The sequence below is a fragment of the Colobus angolensis genome, unplaced genomic scaffold (genome assembly GCF_000951035.1).
Source record: "Colobus angolensis palliatus isolate OR3802 unplaced genomic scaffold, Cang.pa_1.0 Scaffold2, whole genome shotgun sequence".
Classification (NCBI taxonomy): domain Eukaryota; kingdom Metazoa; phylum Chordata; class Mammalia; order Primates; family Cercopithecidae; genus Colobus; species Colobus angolensis.
In genome coordinates, this window is record NW_012115154.1 from 20,170,153 (window position 1) to 20,190,291 (window position 20,139).

General features: G+C 39.2%; 1 protein-coding gene across 1 annotated transcript in view; it reads right to left on the bottom strand.

The window, feature by feature from the left end:
* The window catches only part of KMT2C (lysine (K)-specific methyltransferase 2C), a 233,018-nt gene that overhangs the window by 40,160 nt on the left and 172,719 nt on the right, over nt 1-20,139 (bottom strand). Inside the window, exons 28-37 of the mRNA XM_011941521.1 lie at nt 19,829-19,954; nt 19,614-19,646; nt 19,394-19,513; nt 13,236-13,368; nt 12,786-13,000; nt 11,079-11,152; nt 8,507-8,689; nt 6,243-8,126; nt 5,367-5,659; nt 1,728-3,544 (exon numbers count right to left, since the gene is read on the bottom strand). Coding sequence (XP_011796911.1) covers nt 1,728-3,544; nt 5,367-5,659; nt 6,243-8,126; nt 8,507-8,689; nt 11,079-11,152; nt 12,786-13,000; nt 13,236-13,368; nt 19,394-19,513; nt 19,614-19,646; nt 19,829-19,954 — 4,878 coding nt within the window. The remainder of the gene's footprint in view (nt 1-1,727; nt 3,545-5,366; nt 5,660-6,242; nt 8,127-8,506; nt 8,690-11,078; nt 11,153-12,785; nt 13,001-13,235; nt 13,369-19,393; nt 19,514-19,613; nt 19,647-19,828; nt 19,955-20,139) is intronic.

Genomic DNA, 20,139 nt, shown 5'->3' on the forward strand with positions numbered 1-20,139 from the left:
TATAAGCAATCATCTAAACCAACGCAATTAATTCCCTTTCATCCAAACTTTTGCAATGCTAATCAGAATGGTTTCTTCAGTAAATATAATATCACAAATAAGAATCTGCAATACTAAGGAATTCTACTAAATTAGTTATCACTCTTAAAAGAAAAATGTACCAATTTCTTAAGGGTATACCCTCACAAGAAGAAGCTACTAAGAAAAAAACCTATTTGCATCTAAATGAAAAAAAAGGAGCAAAATGATGAAATTGGGGATATATAAACTGGAATGTCAATTTTATTATTTAGAATAAGAGACATTGCTTAGACATGTGCCCTTTGATTGCTAATTCTTATTCTTAGAGGCACTGAGGCATTTTGACTGCATTGCTTTTGTTGTTTTTAGAATCAGTAAACCATCAGAAACAAGTTAAAGAGGTTTATATAGCAAAAAATTGCCAAGCATTTGTCATACACAAAAGGAGAGTAAAAAGCTTTATTTCTATCATAATTTTCTTAAATTCATCCCTCCATGACTGATAACATATGGCAACAATGGTTGGAATGTAGGAACTAACAAGACAACTAGTTTCTATTAAATAATTCCATAAATAATAGAATTGAGGGAAGTTCGTAATCCAGTTTTGAATCTCTTAATTGACCTGGAAAGAATCTAAAACTCTTCATTGCTTTCTTTTTTTTTTTTTGAGACGGAGTCTTGCTCTGTCACCCAGGCTGGAGTGCAATGGCGCCATCTTGCCTCACTGCAACATCCACCTCCCAGGTTCACGCCATTCTCCTGCCTATGCCTCCCGAATAGGTGGGACTACAGGCGAGCACCGATATGCCCAGCTAATTTTGGGGGGTTTTTTAAAAATTATTATACTTTAAGTTCTGGGATACTTGTGCAGAATGTGCTGGTTTGTTATACAGGTATACACGTGCCATGGTGGTTTGCTGCACCCATCAACCCGTCATCTACATTAGGTATTTCTCCTAATGCTATCCATCCCCTAGCCCCTAACCCAAGACAGGCCCGGATGTGTGATGTTCCCCTCCCTGTGTCCATATGTTCTCACTGTTCAATTCCCACTTACAAGTGAGAATACACAGTGTATGGTTTTTTGTTCCTGTGTTATTTTGCTGAGAATGATGGTTTCCAGCTTCATCCATGTCCCGTGTTGCCCAGGCTGGTCTGGAACTCCTGAGCTGAAGCAATCTACCTGCTTTGGCCTCCCAAAGTGCTAAGATTACAGGCGTGAGCCACACTGTGCTCAGCCAACTGCTTTCATTTTAAAGCTCAAGGAGGGCCAGGCATGGCAGCTCATACCTGTAAATCCCAGCACTTTGGGATGCCAAGGCGGGCGGCTCACCTGAGGTCAAGAGTTTGAGACCAGCCTGGCCAACATGGTAAAACCCTGCACCTCTACTAAAAATACAAAAATTACCCAGGCATGGTGGTGCGTGTCTGTAGTCCCAGCTACTTGGGAGGCTGAGGCAGGAGAATCACTTGAACCCAGAAGGTGGAGGTTGCAGTGAGCTGAGATCACCCCACTGCACTCCATCTTGGGTGACACAGTGAGACTCTGTCTCAAAACAAAACAAAACAAAAACCCTCAAGGAGGAATAGAAAAACTCAGTGCTCTATTCCAACTGTAATTCTAAATATAAAATCTTATAAGCATATCGCATGCCACTCTAATACCCACAGTAACGTATGTTGAGACTCAAGAAAATTCCTACCAATATTAGGGAAGAATGGTTCTGATCGCTGACGAATCATGGCTTGCATCTGTCTTTGCTGCTGCTGTTCTTGCCTTTCTTGATCCAAAAGATCCTGTAGAAGCAGCGGCTGTTCTTCTAGAAGAAGGGGCCTCTCTCTATTCTGCTGTGCTAATGTTTGAGGAATCATTAGTTGTTGGGGTCCAGACATGCTACTGGTACCAGACTGACTTGTTAGAGGCCCAGTTTGAGTTGTAGGTTTTCCTGTCCCCAAATTGTGGTTAACTGTTGATTGACCTGGAACGAATCCTGGATTTACCTGCACACCCTGAGAAAAAGCATGGTTTACCCTAGAGACTACTGTTACATTAGAATTCATGGTATTATCCAAAACATGGCCAGGCGGTGCTATTAAAGGAGGCAAACTTGACACATGATTAGATGGTGAGGCCGGCAGAGTTGGTGGTGGAGACCCCAATGGCCTAATGTCTGAATTATCAGATTTTTCATTAGCAAGTAAACTTGAGAGAACTGGAGTTGATCCAGTTATGCCACAAGAGTTTATTACATCTTGAGCAGGTAGTTGAGTGGATCCTTGAATGACATTTGCACTGGAGCCAGCGGTTTCTCGATTCGTTCTTTTCTCAAATAGATCTGGATCACAAGGATGCAAAGAAGTCTTTTCTCCATCATTTAGGTCTGAGTGAGCAGAAGCCTGTGAGCAGGGAGGGTCAACATTATCTTTATTCTCATCACTTTTTTCAGTTTCACATTTGGATTCCACCTTAGAATTTGGAGACAATACTTCCATTTTTACCTCATTGGTAACAGTGGATTTTTTCTGTGGTGAATGTTTATCAGAGAGAACCAGAGTTTTGTCTTCTTGTTCCTTTTTTTTGGGTTCAACAGATGCACACTGATTATCTAACTTATCATCAATTGGAAGGTCTAGCTCCTCATTAAACATGCTTTTCTTATCTCCCAGGTCAAGTTCTGGATCTGTATACGCAATGATATCAAACTCTCCTGACCTTAAGAGGTCATCCAGGTTGGGATCATTAGTTTCCAAATTATCTAAAGTATCCAATTCAACTACCTTGCCATCCTCTGTATCTAAATTTAAGTTTTCAAGATCTTCATCATCTAAGTCTTTGACTTCAACTCCCTCAAGGTCTTTAACATCCAGTTCTTTCACAGAAGGGTCATCAGAATCGAGTTTTTCTTCCAGACCATCAGAAGGTTGGGTGGTTATCTGTAAATTATCAGACGTTGTTTCAGATGGTACAGATGTTGACAAAGGAGCTTCTGAAAATTCACCACCTAGTGGATGGTTCAGAGTCCTCACGACCACAGAAGATGAATGGACAGAATGACCTTGCTCTTGTTGAGATGGTGGCACTTGTTCCAAATCTGGGTGCACAGGTAGCTGATTAGGTAGACCCTGGGGAGGTCGTCTCATGGGCTCTGTGTGTCTAGGGCCCGGAAAGTCTGGCCGGGCAATGAAGTTTCCATGTCTCAGATTAGAAGACGCCTCTACAACGCTGCCAGGTGGAGCACTGAAAGGCAGCCGTTGCCTTCCATCAGGAGCCCTATGTCTCAGTTCAATATATGCTTGGCCCAGTATGTTGTGCTGCTGAACTGGCAGGCTCTGTGGTGAAAAATGCTGAGGAAGTCCAACTGGATTATTCATTTGTGAGTTATTTAAAGGCCTAGGCATATCTACAGATATTGATCTTCTTAGCTGTGGAGAAACTCCAGATCCCTGTATTTGTTGAGGAGGCACAAGGAAGCGCTCTTGACTCGGCATGGTACCATGACTACCTCCTGGAAATCCAAATCTTAAAAAAAATAAATAAAAATAAAAAAAGCAAATAGGTACTATGTTAAATTTAGAGTTAAGTTGAAAACAAGGGGAAATTTTCAATTAAATTGTAGATACAAAATTAATGTTGCCAAATACAATGACTTACAAAAGCAAAGCTATCGCCATTAAAAAGTATTTATAGATATTAATATGCAAGTAAGATTTTGCTAAGTATCCTGTAACGAACACCATATCTGAGCTCTAAAGACTTAAGATTTAACAGATGACAAAAATGAAGACAAAGGAACAACAACCAAGCAGATGAAATCAATTGTTTAGAGGTAAGAACAATACTACTCGAGTTTTTCAGGAAGAGTTTCTTTTATCTATATTTAGGGAGGTTCAATGGAGGAAGCTGATTTGGGGAGGATGTTTGAGTTAAGATAGGTCTTCATACCTATTGAGGACTTACAGGCCTCAGTACATGAGACTATACAAAGACACAGGTTTGACGATGGAATAGACTAAACTTATAGTCAGAGAAAAAGACGAGTAGGCCTCATCTATACAGATTAAGTAAATGAATAAATTGTTTGACTATTTTATATTGTACTTCCTTTTAGATAGGATTACAGGCAACTTACACAGAATATAAAGCATAGCAAGAGGCATAAATTATAACAAGGTGGAAGAAAAAAGGGAAATTAAGAATAAGATTACAGGCAACTTACACAGAATATAAAATGTAGCAAGAGGCAAAAATTATAACTAAGGTGGAAGAAAAGGAAACTAAAAGAATGTAACATGAAGGTAGATATAAGACTAAAAGACATAAAACTAAAAAGCGTATCTTAAAGAACTATTTCCTTATTATAACCAGGGCATAGGTTTGGCTTTGACTTTAGCCACTTTGAAAAAGGAAACATTCTTATGATTCATCACTACTAACTTACAACCCTATCTCACCATGGAGAGTTCCCAAAGGGAAAGTCCTTTCAGTTTAGAAATCTCTAAAATTTATTATTATTATTATTCTTTTAATTGAGACAGAGTCTTGTTCTGTCTCCCAGGCTGGAGTGCAGTGGTGAGACCTTGGCTCACTGCAACCTCCACCTCCTGGGTTCAAGCAATCCTTTTGTCTCAGCCTCCCGAGTAGCTGGGAACACAGGCGCGGCACGCGCCACAATGGCCGGCAAATTTTTGTATTTTTACTAGAGGCAGGGTTTTACCATGTTGGCCAGATTGGTCTCAAACTCCACCTCAAGTGATCCGCCCACCTTGGCCTCCCAAAGTACTAGAATTACAGGCATGAGCCACTGCACCCAGCCTAAAATTAATCTAGACTATAAACTTAAAAGGTAGAAATTTGGAGAGAGGACAAGTCTCATCAAATCGTAGGAGGCTTTGCCTACACAGAATAGCTACATTTTGAGGATGTTGTATGATAAACTACATCACTAAGGGTGCAAGGTAGTGCTAATACAGTTAATACTTAAAAACAAAGGTAACGTTTTCAGAGTCTCTAGAGTTCTTAGAGGGGGAAAAAATGTCTATGACCTCTCATTAGCAGAAAATAACTGATTATATATATATCTCAGAGGGGAGAAAGAAATAGAAAGCAGTAACAGCTTCCTGATTAATACTATTTCATTTGTATATTCATTTTTTTTAATTTTTAAACTTGTTGAAGAGGTTGGGAGTCTCACTATATTGCCCAGGCTGGTCTCAAACGCCTAGACTCAAGCAATCCTCCCGCCTCAGCCAGCAGCTAGGATTACAGGCACAAGCCACCACACCCGGCTCTGTTCCCTTCTTCTAATAGCAATTTAAATTTGGTAGGAAATTAAAAGCATTACCTAAATCCATGAGGTCTCATCCCCATACTAGCAACATCAGGAGGATAGGGTCCACGCTGATCTTTTGGGAAAAGAGCATATCTAGGTCCTAAAGGAGGGGCAACAGGAGACCTAATGTTCCCAGGATAAGGAGGTGGGGGTCTGGCGAAAGCCTGGTTAATATTCTCTGGTTGCCAGTGTTGAAGAGGCCCTGGATGAGGCACTGCGGCAGAGTCCTGTGACCCCTTCTCCTGCCGACCTGCAATCTTCTTCTGCTGTTGCTGCTGGAGAATAATTTCACGCAACTTCTGCCGCTAAATGGGAAGAAACAAAAATCACTGGAATTTGTGGTAATTAATGGTTTTTTCACGGTTATTGGCTTTTTATTTTTAGATATGGGATCTTGCTATGTTGCCCAGGCTGGCCTCAAATTCCTGGGCTCAAGCAATCCTCCTGTCTCAGCCTCTCAAGTAGCTGAGATTACAGGCATGTGCCACTGTGCCTGGCAGGTTAGTGGCTTTTTAAATCCTGATACTTTCATTATGTGGCTACTGTAATATTTCAAAGTCTGATGAAACACCAGTTACATTTAACTACTCAATATATTAGGAAAAGTAATTTGATGATTTGGGTACTTTTACTTGCCAGACAACTATCAGAAAACAAAGCTCCAATATTTAAGGATCCCCTGTGAATTCATGAAGACTGAAATCAGATACAGAATAAATTAAACTGGTGTTAATTTCATCAATTTCATTTTTCTTTTTTGCAGTATGACAAACTCTACAGAATTAAAAAAATAAGAAATTAACCCCTGTGTAGAAATTACTCAGTTTGATGAAATGAACAGCTTCCTCAAATAATACATTTAAAACTGAGAACATACAATGTGTTTACCTGTCTCAATTTTTCCGTATCTGCTTGGGCCATATTCACAGTATTCTGTGTGTCAGTTACCCCTGAAGTTGGCACAGGTCCAGGAAGCTGGGAGACACCAGAGAACTGCTGGCCTTGGGAGTGCATTGGAGAGTTTGAAGATGCACAGAAGCTCCCCTCTGACCCAGGCCTTGGCTGATCAGCAACATCATGGGCAGCTTGACTGGTTCCAAAAGAGTCCGACTGAGATCTTGGAGTCACCGGAGGCTGATCATAGGGATCACGGGTAGCAGATGGGGAAACACGGCTAAATGTGTCTGAAAGACCAGGTCCAGGGGGCCTAGGTGTCTGGGAACATGTATCGGGTGGCCTTACCAACGGGCCAGGTAAAGCTGGTCCTCGGTTTTGTGCTGCTTGCAGGAAAGGATCCTGATTTGGCATGAGGACTGGTCTTGTCATTGAGGACCTAGTAAAACCCTCTGAAATCCTTGGCCTTGGTGTTGCTGGTGGCTGAGAGTAAGGGACAGATATTCCAGGTCTTGGTGTTCTGGGAGGATGAGCATATGGATCAGAATGCCTCTGATTAGTTACAGATGTAACAAACAAGTCAGTCTGTGTAGATGGTCTTGGGGTTGGGGGCTGCTGACTATATGGGTCAACAGTAGTAGGCCGGGGAGTTCCAGGAGGTTGAGAGTAAGGGTCTGTATTAGACCTAGCTGTTCCTGAAGATTGGGAGTAAGAATCTACAACAGGTCGTGGAGTTCCTGGGGGCTGGGAGTATGGGTCCTGAGATGTTGGCCTTGATATGGTTCCAGGCTGGGAAAAAGCCCTTGAAGGATGGGCAAAAGATTCATTCATTGCTGGATGTGGGGTTAGGGGAGCCTGACTATACGGATCATTTGACTGATTATGAGAAAAATTATCTATAGGTCTTGGTGTCAAAGCAGGCCTTTCATAAGGGTCAATAGACAATCGCCTTGATGCCTGTGACACTGATCCATAAGGATCCTGAGAGGATGGAGGAGGTTGCATTGGAGTCTTAAAAGGTCCAGGACCACTATCAAGAGGTGCAGGTGTCAACAAGGGTCGTGCATATGGGTCAGGTATCCGTTGTCTTTGAAACACATCTGCCCTAGGAGATGGTTTAGTAAAGTGATCATTGGTTCCAGCTGCTACAGGGCCTTTTGCAGTTTGTTCTGAAACTACAGGAGACCGGGAGAGGCCCAAGGATTTGGGAAATTGATCTGTCATCACAGGCCTAGGTGTGTCTGGAGGTTTTGCATAGGGGTCATTATTTGTCATGGAGGAAGAACATAAATCTCTGACTGGCGATGGCCTATTTGCTGTTGTCTCATTCATTTGAAGGGGCCTAGATACCGATGATAAAGGTGTACAGTTTTCCACTGGTGCAGCAGAATTTCTTCTGGAAAAACTATGGCCCACAGGAGGTGGTCGAGGGGTACCAACCATTTTTGCATATGGATCCACTGGAGATGGTGGTCGTGAGTTGGAGGACCCAGGTGAAAACACTTGTGGTGAAGGTGGCTGAGAAGTCTGAGCCTGAGAAAGACCCTCCTGAATGGGAATCCGGGATGGGGCTGGAGGAGGAGGTGGAGCTTGTGGTTTTACAAACACATCATCTGAAGATGTAGATGTAGGGGTACTGGGTGGCTGTTTTGTAAACAGTTCTTTATGGAATGACTGTGCAGGAGACATATTTCCATTGCCAGGCTGAGGTGTCAAGGGACTCTGTATCCCACTACTTGGTGTATCTGAACCAGACTGCACCAGAAGATGCTGAGAACCAAACTGCTGTTGTTGCTGCTGCTGCTGCTCATTTTTCACCTGTTCAAGTTTCTGTGTGGCTTCAATTTTAGCTTGCTGCTTACTTTTCTGACGCATTTGCTATTAAAATAGAAAGAAAAAGCAATCATATTTAGGTTAAGGAAGAAAACTACCATCATGGTGGGAAAAAGCAACAGAAACTTGGTTTGTTTGATGTCAGCAGCTACCAGATTGCTCCCATATTAGATTATGAATTCCTGAAGAAGAGAAATTACTCATCATGGCATGTTCCATTTGTGCCTAGGGCAGTATATTGTTTGTAGTATTTCAATAAACTTCCCAAATCAATTTAAATATATTTTACTGAAAAGAGAAACAAGTCTATCCTTAATCAAATTTTCGTGGTCTAAGAACTATATTCTAAAATAATAATGCAAAGACCTCCCTCTCAAAACATAAAAATGCAACTTCAAAAAGTAGATTATCCAAAAATTCCATACCTGTCTAAATTTCCATTCCTGTTCATGTTCTGATTCTCTTTGCTTTAATGGATCTTTAAAAAGCTCCGAATCAATACGAGAGCTGGGATCGATGCTGTCTTGCTGTTGCTGCCTTTTCATGGAATCATTTGACATCTGTACTTTATTAATGCGTAAAGCAGCTCTGTTATCTCTGGCTTTTTGCTTTGACAAAAGAAGACAAAAAATATTCCCCAGATTATGTTAAATGTTTTAAGGAATAAAATAAAACTATCATGAACTTTCTCAAATAAAAGAAAAAAAAGTCAGGTAAAATAGCTGAAATACTTACGGCACCTCCCAAAAAAGGATCTGGACACTTACTCATCTTCTCTCTTTACAGTGCACAGTATCTATCAGTTGAGGATATAATCCTCTCTATGCATCTGAATTAAGCTTAAAGATCCCAGGTGTGATTTAATATTTTAGCTCCTAGTTTTCTTAACACATCCTTAGAAATCACATCTCCTTCAATTTAGAAAGAAGGGGCTGGGGCCAGGCACGGTGGCTCATGCTCATAATCCCAGTACTTTGGGAGGCCAAGGCAGGTGGAGCACCTGAGGCCAGGTGTTCGAGACCAGCCTGACCAACATGGTGAAACCCCCACCTCCACTAAAAACACAAAACTAGGCCGGGGGCAGTGGATCACGCCTATAATCTCAGTACTTTGGGAGGCTGGAGCGGGCGGATCACCTGAGGTCAGGAGTTCGAGACCAGCCTGAACAATATGGAGACACCCTGTCTCTACTAAAAATACAAAATTAGCCAGGTATGGTGGCGCATGCCTGTAATCCCAGCTACTCGGGAGGTTGAGGCAGGAGAATCACTTGAACCCGGGAGGCGGAGGTTGTGGTGAGCCAAGATTGCATGGTTGCACTCCAGCCTGGGCAACAAGAGCAAAACTCTGTCTCAAAAAAAAAAAAAAATCAGCCGGGCATGGTGGCACATGCCTGTAATCCCAGCTTCTTGGGAGACTGAGGCAGGAGAATCGCTTGAATCTGGAAGGCAGAAGGTGCAGTGAGCCGAGATCGCACCACTGCACTCCAGTCCGGGCAACAACAGCGAAGCTCCATCTCAAAAAAAAAAAAAAAAAAATTAGAAAAAAGAAAAATATCCAATCAGTCTTTAAAAAAAAAAAAAATCTGGATATTTGAAATGTATCATTAAAGAAATTATTTAAAAATTTTAAAAATTCTGTCATTACCTAATTAAAGTCAAGATAAAACACAGTATATCAATACATCTATATATATGTGATAAAGCATATACACACATATATGCTCTATTCAAAATAATCACTGTAAATGAAAATATGTGCACTGGGGAACAAGCTGGAAAATAACTATACATATTTTCCAACAATAATACACATTTAATATGCTTTAAAATGAAAGCAAGGATTTGGTTCCAGCTGACAATTTTAATTTGGCTCTTTGGGAGAAAATAATTTACCATATGAACTGCAAATCTTATAAAATTACCTAATAGTTCATGGCAAAGATCATGTGTCAAAAACTCTTTAAAGATGTCTAAATATTTCTCTTTCAAGATGCATAGATTCACTATGAAACCTAACAAGGAAAGAGGTGACTGTGGAAGACAATGAGGCATGCCAATCCACTCTCCAAATTGAATACAGTTGTCCCTCTGTATCCATGGAGTATTGGTTCCAGGATTCCCTGCAGAAACCAAAATCCACAGATGCTCAAGCCCCTTATAGAAAATGTCATAGTATTTGCATATAACCTACACATATCCTCCTGTATACTTTCTCCTTTTTTATTTTTTGACATAGCAGGGTCTTGTTCTGTCACCTAGGCTGGAATGCAGTGGCACAATTTTGGCTCACTGAAGCCTCAACCCCTCAAATCTCTCAAGTAGTTGAGACTACAGGCATGCACCATCATACCCAGCTAGCTAATTTTTTCATTTTTTTATAGAGATGAGGTCTTGGCTATGTTGCCCAAGCGGGTCTTGAACTACTGGGCTCAAGCCATCTGCCCACCTTGGCCTCTCAAAGTGCTGGAATTACAGGTGTGGGCCACTGTGCCTGGCCCCTCCTGTATACTTTAAGTCATCTTTAGATTACTTGCAATACTTAACACAATATAAATGCTATGTAAATCATTGTTATACTATATTGTTTAAAAAAATAATGACAAGGAAAAGACTCTGTACAAGTTCAGTATAGACGTTTTTCCAAAATATTTATCTATGGTTGGTTGAATCCACAGATATAGAACTCATGGATACAGACTGCCAACTGTACCTCGGCTGAAGAGATAAAACAATTTTAAAGTGAAATGAATTCATCCTGCTCCCTATAATAGCTGATTTTCAATCTTCAACATTTTCGTTCTGTTAACTTGCTTATAAAAATGTCACACTCTCTATTAAGACATGAGTTAGAAATCACTGTAAAAATAAAGTTGCTTGTTGTACAGGTACTAAAAAGCATTTTCTGAAATGGAAATTTGTTTTTTTATTAACCTAATACAAATAAGGTTCAAGCATTGTATTTAAATATTTAAAAGATAGGAGTTTCTTAAAATACCACATATGGTGCTCTTTCCTGTGAGCTTGCTTTTCTCCACAATTTGGCAATTTGCTTCACTCTAGTAGTCCAATCTGCAACAAAAGAACAGAGTATAACACTTTCTCAGAGTCATGTTAATGATGTGCTGTAATAAAAAATGTTGATTAACTGCTGACTGTTAATCTTATTCAGGCCGTATTCTCATGAGGTAGTAGACCTATATTAAGTTCTTTACAAAGAACAAAGATGCTGGCATACTGTAGATCAAACAAATGTTTTCTAAATGAAGTGCTGCCTTATTAACAGCCTAGCTTGTAAAGTTGGGAAGTTTTTCTTAGATTCAAGGGACAAAGTAGAAAAATGTAAGCCAAACATAATAAATTCCCTCTGGTGGTAAGATACCACCAGAACCAAAGCATAAGTTTGTAAAACATCTGCGCTAAACAGAAGTCTATCAATTTGACCTACCAGAAGTAAACAAAGTCATAAATAAGCATCTCACTAGCATGTGCGGACAACAAACACATGGAAAAGTAATCAGTTCAAACCATTTGTATGAAATTCAGTGTCATGATGGTATACAAAATGAAGATGCTTGGCTACGATCAACAGTTAACGATAAATATAGAAATTATTTATTCCACATTACAAAAAGAAAGCAAGCTTCCAAAAAGCCAATGAAAATGAAAAATCAGTTCATAGACCAACAGCTTTAACACAGTATTTCATGAGGTTCTTGAATCACAAGTAAAATTATTAAAGAAAAATACTTTTAAAAAAGTTATAGCTCTGCTGTAAGGACAATTTGTGCTGACACAAAATGACAACATACCCATATATGTTCATAAACAGCAAATGTAAGCATGGAAAGAAACTGGCTGAAGAATGGGACACTGCCTTCACAGGTCTCCCTGCATCAAACCATTGATTTCTATTGTTGGATAAAAAGCATTTCATTTATTACAATACATAAGGACTAAAGTACCATGAAGATGCCAATCCAAAAAGGTACCTAAAAATCAGGGGTCATCCAAATGAAAAGTCACTTCCAGGTACCCCTCTAGTAATTTAAGAGTTTGTGTACTGATAGATAGCTGGGAAACAATTGCAAAACTGAGTCTGAATAACTTTTTCAATCCTGGTTTGTCTGACACCAGGACAAAACAGTAAAACTGCATTGCCTGCATATATTCAATAATTAACATCTCATTAATCCAAACGTCTCATTCACTGGTTAATCAGAATTTTCACAAACTGTACTATTATTTTATCATCTGCTTTTTTCAAGAGGCAGTGGTAATAGCTGGACATTCAGGGAAGGTGAGGGGAGAAGAAGGGAAGACAATATTGAATTCGTTTCCTATAAACACTACTTAGAATTCACTGATTTAGCCTAGCAATATTTTTGATTAAATGATAGTTTGGGTTTTAGAAATTTCTGAAGAATCACATAACACTGATTTCCACATATTAGTAAGCACTGCTAGGAGCTGAAAAACTGGCCATCTCATTAATTGAAACTAACTTTTGAGAAATATGAGAATGGACGCACCGTCTAGGACAAAGTAAATATGCAAAGATGTTTCTAGATATCTAGGGAATCTTCATACTGTGGGTCATCACAGATGAAAATTAGTTAAGCTACCTCTCTATCACAGTTAAAAAAAAAAGTTATTGCACATGTGACAATGTTGGTAAAATAGAAATAATATATTCATGACTTACCAGGGAATTCTTCCTTTAAGTTGGGGAAATTAATATTGGTGTACAGAACCGGTGCAACTGTGGCCATTTCACCCAGAGCCTCCTCTTTCTCCCACTTAAGCGTGCTTCTCTGAGCATTCGACAGTGTGTCATTTTCTCCTTCCACAGTGGGAGCTGATGATGTCCAAGAGTTGTTAGGATCACTTGCCATTGGATTAAAGGCTGAATTTTTATCCCTGGGAAAAAATAAATATCTTCACTTTATAAACATAAAGTAACTTTTTAATATATGTCCAAGTACAGCTTTCATTAAAACCTATTACAAAATAGTTAAAAGTAACATGTTTATAGCAAAAGCCACAATAAATGCAACTTACAATATCATACACAATCATTTAAGCAGACTAATTTATATATAAATCAAACAGAAATTAGTGCAATTTAAGTTTCCATAGAAAATAAGGCTTGTACCTGGCATCAGGATAAGGGGATTGTGCAATTGCAGAGAAAGTTCCCAGTCCACTTCCAGGTGGCAAAGAATTATGTGGGAGATGAGGACTGGGTCCAATAAGGCCATTCATGAGCGGCATCCGTGAAAAAACATCTTAAGAGAAAAAAATAATTCTATTTGCATAATATTCATAAATAACAAGGAGCTGAAGTAAAGTTGACCCTTGAACAACATGGTTTTTAATTGCATGGGTCCACATAAACACACATTTTTTTCAACTGAATGAGGATGGAAAACACAGTGAAACCCGTGCATAGAGAGGACCAACTTTTCTTGTATGCCAGGTTCCATAGGGCCAACATTTGACTTCTGTATTCTCAGATTTTGGTTATACCTGGAGGTCCTGGAACCAAACCCCCAAGTATAGAAGAGATGCTTGTACTTCTAAATCAAAATCTTTAATGAAATTTAAAAGTAGGATTTTTTAGTATTACATTATATAATACTTAAAGAGTCACTTTTGGCTATAAGATTTTGAAATATGATCTCTACAGCTGTGATCCTCTATTTCATTATTGTGTACTAGAAATAGCAAGTGTTCTGGAGTCCAAAAGCCTGGGGTGTGAACCTCAATTTTACCTGTTAGAAGCAGAATCAATTTCTATTTCTGTAAACCACAGGTATTCTGTTATTTGGGTTAATTGAGATAATATATATACAGCTCTGAACACAGTTCCTGGTATGGAGTAACTATTTGATACATATTAACTCCTAAAAAACAAATGAATCACAGCAAATGCTAGTAAGTTTTTTTTTTTTTTTTTTTTGAGACGGAGTCTCACTCTGTCGCCCAGGCTGGAGTGCAGTGGCAAGATCTCAGCTCACTGCCACCTCTGCCTCCCAGGTTCAAGCAATTCTGCCTCAGCCTCCTGAGTAGTTGGAATCACAGGCACCTGCCACCATGCCCAGCTAATTTTTGTATTTTTAGTGGAGGTGGGGTTTCACCATTTTGGCCAAGCTGATCTCAAACTCCTGCCTCAAGTGATCCACCCGCCTCAGCCTTCCAAAGTTCTGGGATTATAGGTGTGAGCCACTGTGTCCACCCCATCTGTGATTCTTAAATTGATACTTTCTCTAAATAGTTTTGAGTAAGCGATATATCTATCACTATCAATCAGATGATTATTGCTAAAAATATATACACTCTGGTTTTGGCCTAATTTTTATAACTGACAGTTCAGCCCCCAAATGCATTTGAATTCTCATTCGAGCTTATTCACAAACATCAAATACCTTATCGTTTTCTTTCTAAATAGACATTAGGCAAATAATAAGACCATCTTATGTTTCTTTACAACACTACTTTAAGCATGTAACTTCAATCCTTATTGTGAAAGTCTACTTGTCTGAACTATTTGGAAGTATGCCAACTGTCCATATTGGAGCAGTTTCCAGAAAAAAGAAAGAACAACAACAAAAACTTTGTGTGCCTTCAAAAAGCCCTCCCAATTAAACTTGATGATTTGTGGAAATACACAAAGCCTCTGTTAATTGTTGCAACACTTAGAGCCATACTATTACAGGAGATCCACATCACCAATTAATTACACAAATGGCAATACAGAGTTGACTAATACTTGGTGTAACTAGAGAACTCCTAACCTGATCACCTGATTTTTTGTTATCTAATGTCATTCCAATGCGTAATGGTCTTTCACAATTCCAATTGTCCAATGCGTAACGGTCTTTCACTTAAACCACATCATGTGGTTGTTACTACAACACTAAAGCCCTAGCTCCAGTGTGTATGTGCAGATACTAAGGATGATCACTGACAAGTTTACAAGATTCTGTCTCAAAGACTTCCTAGAACTCTCTGACTTCCATAAAGGGGCTTATGCTACTAAATACCACAGCTGGGTCCACTGGATCAGGTTTTCACAATGACAAATGTCTCATGACACTTACATTTACTCCAAGGATTAAAGGGCAAGATTTCTGCTTTTTTTCAAACTAGAATACTACATCTATTTTCAACTTCAGTGAAAAGCAGGTTCCATTAAGGCAGGGGTCCCCAACTCTGGGGCCATAGACTGATACCAGTCCATAGCCTGTTAGGAACCCAGCTGCACAGTAGGTGAACAGCGGGCAAGTGACCATTACTGCCTGAGTTCCACGTCCTGTCAGATCAGCGGCAGCATTAGATTCTCATAGGAGCGTGAACCCTGTTGTGCAGTGTGCATGCAAGCGTGTTCCTATGAGAATCTAATGCCTCATGATCTGAGGTGGAACAGCTGCATCGCAAAACCATTCCCCAACCCACCAACCTGGGTTTGTGAAAAAATCGTCTTCCCTGAAACTGGTCCCTGGTGCCAAAAAAGCTGGGGACTGCTGCATTAAGGAATGTGGAATTTTAATAAACAATATTGAATGTCTTTCATGTAATTAGGAGAAACAAGAGTTTATTGGCAAGGAGAATGTGATCCATTCTGTAGCCATCTATCAGTGCCATCTACTGTAACTACAATACTACTATGTTGAAACTTTTCCCAATAATATTAGCTATTATTTGTTAAGTACTTTATGCTATGCTAAGCAGTCTTAAAAGCTTTACAGCTTCACGAAAACCCACTGAAATAAGTTATTATGTTCAGCTCCATTTAAGCAAAGAGGACCTACAGAAATTAAATAATTTGTTCAAGGACAAACAAGTAAAAGCAAAGTATTTCATCTTATTTTATTCAAGAAGTGGTCTCTTTTTTTTTCAAGTCCACCATATCTACCCAAACTAGTCATATTAGTTTATAAAAGTTCAAAAGTTACTTCACAACTTTTACATAAAGGGACTTCAAGTTACTCTATCTCAATCTTGAAAATTCTATTCTCTACTTTCTGAACTTTATTACCATCAGATAATAAAGCATATTACATATTACATAATAACATATTACACTTTGCCTCCCTTTCTCATCAAGTCTACTGAAGTTACTCCACTGAAGATTACCAACAACCTTCCCATGGTCCAAGGAAACAACGTTTTTCAAGTATTCACCTTACTTAACTGTACAACCTGTCTCTAATGATCATTCATTTCCAAGATCCTATACCTCTCACTCAATGTCTCAAATCTCTCACTACTTTTTTCACTTTCACCTAACCTTTAAAAGGAACAACAATAAGAAACATGTAATGTGCACACCTAATATAAGTCAGATGAGTTAAGCATATACTTAATTACATTTAATTAAAAAGCACTGCTCGAGATTCTATACTCTACTGGCAGTATATTCTCTTAATATATCTCATCCTTCCCACATCTGCAATTAGCACAATTACACAGATAATTCCTACATTTTCATCCATCTCCTTGACTACCTGCAACTGCCTGTAAGTCAGAATAGTATATATGTCCCATTTCTACCAACCTAAAAGAGGTCTAAAACTAAATTCACTGTACCTCCACTACCTTCTACCAGCACACACACTAAGTCTTCCTTTGTTCCATCTTTTATGATTATCCTCTGGGCCCCTGGTTTAAACATAGTCTAATTCACTTTAATTTCCCCCTTTCCTCACACCTTATATCCATTCAGTAGCACAGTCCTACTTGTTCTAATGTCATTTTCTCTCGTATCTATTCCTTCCTTTCAATCAGCACCAAAGTATCTTTACATGGAATCTACTTTTTAACTTAGTCTCAACCACAATAACCTCATTAGTACTCTTCTTGTCCCAAATTTATTCCCAATATTGATACCAAAGCTACCTTAGCAAAACATGTAAGTGATCAGATCATACCACTGGTGTGAGGTCTTCAAAGGCTCTTAAAAGCCTGTAGGGAAAGGGCCAGCTGCCTCTGCCTATTTCTCATAGCCCTTTACAATCAGCACCAATGTCCACTTCTAGTTTTGCTTCCTTAAACAATTCCCACTCCCTTTGCTCTGGAAAATGTTAAAGTTGCCATTCTTGAATAACTATGTGTCACCCTATATGTAACTTGATCATGCTTTGCCCTTACATTAGAACTACTATTCTTTCAAACAAGAACAATGAAATCTTAGTGATTCATAAGGCTGTACTATTCTGTACTATACTACACATTACTTGTATACCTGAAAGTCTACATTATTAGAATTACAAACTCCTAATGGTAGGCAGCCTGATTCACCTTGTATCACACATTAACACCTTGCAAAAAAAGAAAAAAGTCATCCCCTCAAGACCTTTTAAAAATGAGACTGCACAATGAAGTGATTTTCATAATGACTATAAGATGTTTTTAATAAAGAAATACATCTCTGATTTTTAAAATATGCACTTTCAGTTCAGAAAACATAAAGACAGCTCATTTTTATAAGTTGAAAAGAGAAATACTGAATAGTTCTTAATCATTAAAAAAGCATATGGGGGAAGGGCATGGTGGCTCATGCCTGTAATCCCAGCACTTTGGGAGGCCTAAGCGGATGGATCACAAGGTCAGGAGTTGAAGACCAGCCTGACAAAGATGGTGAAACCCTATTTCTACTAAAAATAAAAACAATTAGCCGGGCGTGGTGGCAGGCACCTGTAATCCCAGCTACTAGGGAGGCTGAGGCAGGAGAATCGCTTGAACTCGGAGGGCAGAGGTTGCACTGAGCCAAGATTGCACCATTGCACTCCAGCCTGGGTGACAGAGTGAGACTCCATCTCAGAAGAAAAAAAAAAAAAAAAAGCATATGGGAACAATTAAGGCAAGAAGTAGTTATGATGAGTATAATACCCAAATGTAAATCACATATTGAGCCTAGCAAAATTCAAGGTAAATTTATGTTTAGAGGCTAAACTGGTAAAAACTCAAATATTTCCATTGTGTGTATTATGTAATTTTTCATGTATATACAAAGTTGTTAGTAAAGGTTACAAATTATTCACACACTTTAACAGGATAAGGATAAGATTCTTATATACAGGAAAAGGATAAGATTCATGTTATTCAATTCAGGATATAGTCATGAGGTAGTGACAACAGGATACAGAGAAATGTTCCTATGCTCAAATCATCAAAAATATATACTAGCTGGGCACAGAGGTCCACGCCTGTAATCCCAGCACTTACGGAGGCCAAGGTGGGAGGATCACTTGAACCCAGGAGTTCTAGACTGGTCCGGGCAACAAAGTGAGACCCCTATCTCTGCAAAAAATCAAAAACTTAGCCAGGCATGGTGGTGTGTGTCCTGTGGTCACAGTTACATGGGAGGCTGAGGACAGGAGGATTGCTTGAGCCCAGGAGATCGTGGCTGCCGTGGACTGTGTTCATACCACTACCTGTCAGCCTGGGTGACAGAGAGAGACCCTGTCTCAAAACAAAACAAAACTACATATAGAGTTATATACATGCCACCATGCAACTCCATTAACTCCTTCCTATAGGAGATTCCCATACCTGTAACCAATTTCCCCATCTACTCATACAGACCTGAATCCTAGGCTATCAAATTTCAGCTCTACAGAAAAGGGGAGAAATTGGTAGCTAGTTATAAGTAGGCAGAAGAAAAATGAACAAAATAGGCAAACGTCCACAAAATTTCAGTGTCTACATGGATACTATGAAAGTATGTACTGAACACATACTCTGTGGCAGGGCATATAAGGCAAGACATGTATGACCCTAGCCTTTAAAGAGCTTACAATCCAAAGGGAAGACCTGAATTACCCAAACAGGTATTATATTTGTGACATGTGCTACAAATGAAAAACATGGGGGTAGGGTGGTAACCAGCTAACCTCCAAGAGATGACAGTGAAACTGAGAGCAGATCAATGAGTACGGGCAGCTAGGTGAGCGGGGACAGTTCCACACATATGGAAGTGCCTATATGGGAAATGACTGGAGTGGAGTGAGCTGGGAATGGAACTTGCAGGGAGGGAAGGGGCAGGCACTGTTACGTCCTCCCTACTGCCAATGAACGAGCAAAAGAATTCTGGACATAAGGATAATCACAGAATTACAGAGAATTTCAGGGAGACAGCTATGTGACTGAAGTTAGTAGTTTTCTATCATCACAAAAGGGTTTTTCTCCCTACCAGTTTGTATATGTGGCTACTAAAGAACAGGACAAAACTTGCTTGTGTGTGTATATATATCCACATATATACACACGGGTGTGAATGTAATACAGAATTATAAAGTCATAACATACCCTGATTGTGTATTGGCAACAGCTGTGTTGGTGGGGGAGGCTGTGGCAATGGAGTTGGCTGAGTGTTCGCAGGACTAAGTACAGCTGTAAATAAGTCTTCAACATCTTTTCCGCCAAGCTCTAGGAGATAAAACAGTAATAGTAACAAGATTAAAAGACTAGTAGGCTCATGGTATGGGGAATGCCATTTTCATAAACTAAAAAATCAAAACACATTTACCTGGAATTTTATATAATTTTCCAAGAATTGCTCCTAGAATAAATTAAAAAAAAAAAATAGAAACATTAACAGCTACTAATTCAATATACTGATACAAAATAGCATTTAACTGACATAGAAATAATTAGAAGTTAAATTATAACCATGCAAAAGTCTTTAAAAATCATATTTACTCAGGTCTTTTAGAAAGCCTAGATGTAGGGCAAATATTTTACCATCTGTGACCATTTTGTCTAGTTCGGGACTGAGGATCCCATCTAGTTGTTCTTCACTTAATGGTCGTGAACTCTGATTGACACTTGGCTGAGGCAAAGAAGGATCATCAGGGACAGGACCAATATCTAAAAGAGTAAGGAAAATAAATTTAAAGGTACATTCAGAATACTCACACAAAAATGTATAGCACTATTTACCTGTACTTAATCTACAACAATATGATTAAAATAGAGAAATAAAGTCTGTAATTCTGAATTAGAATTCTCATATCAATTTGGAGAGTCACTGAGTAAAAATTAGGCACAATATA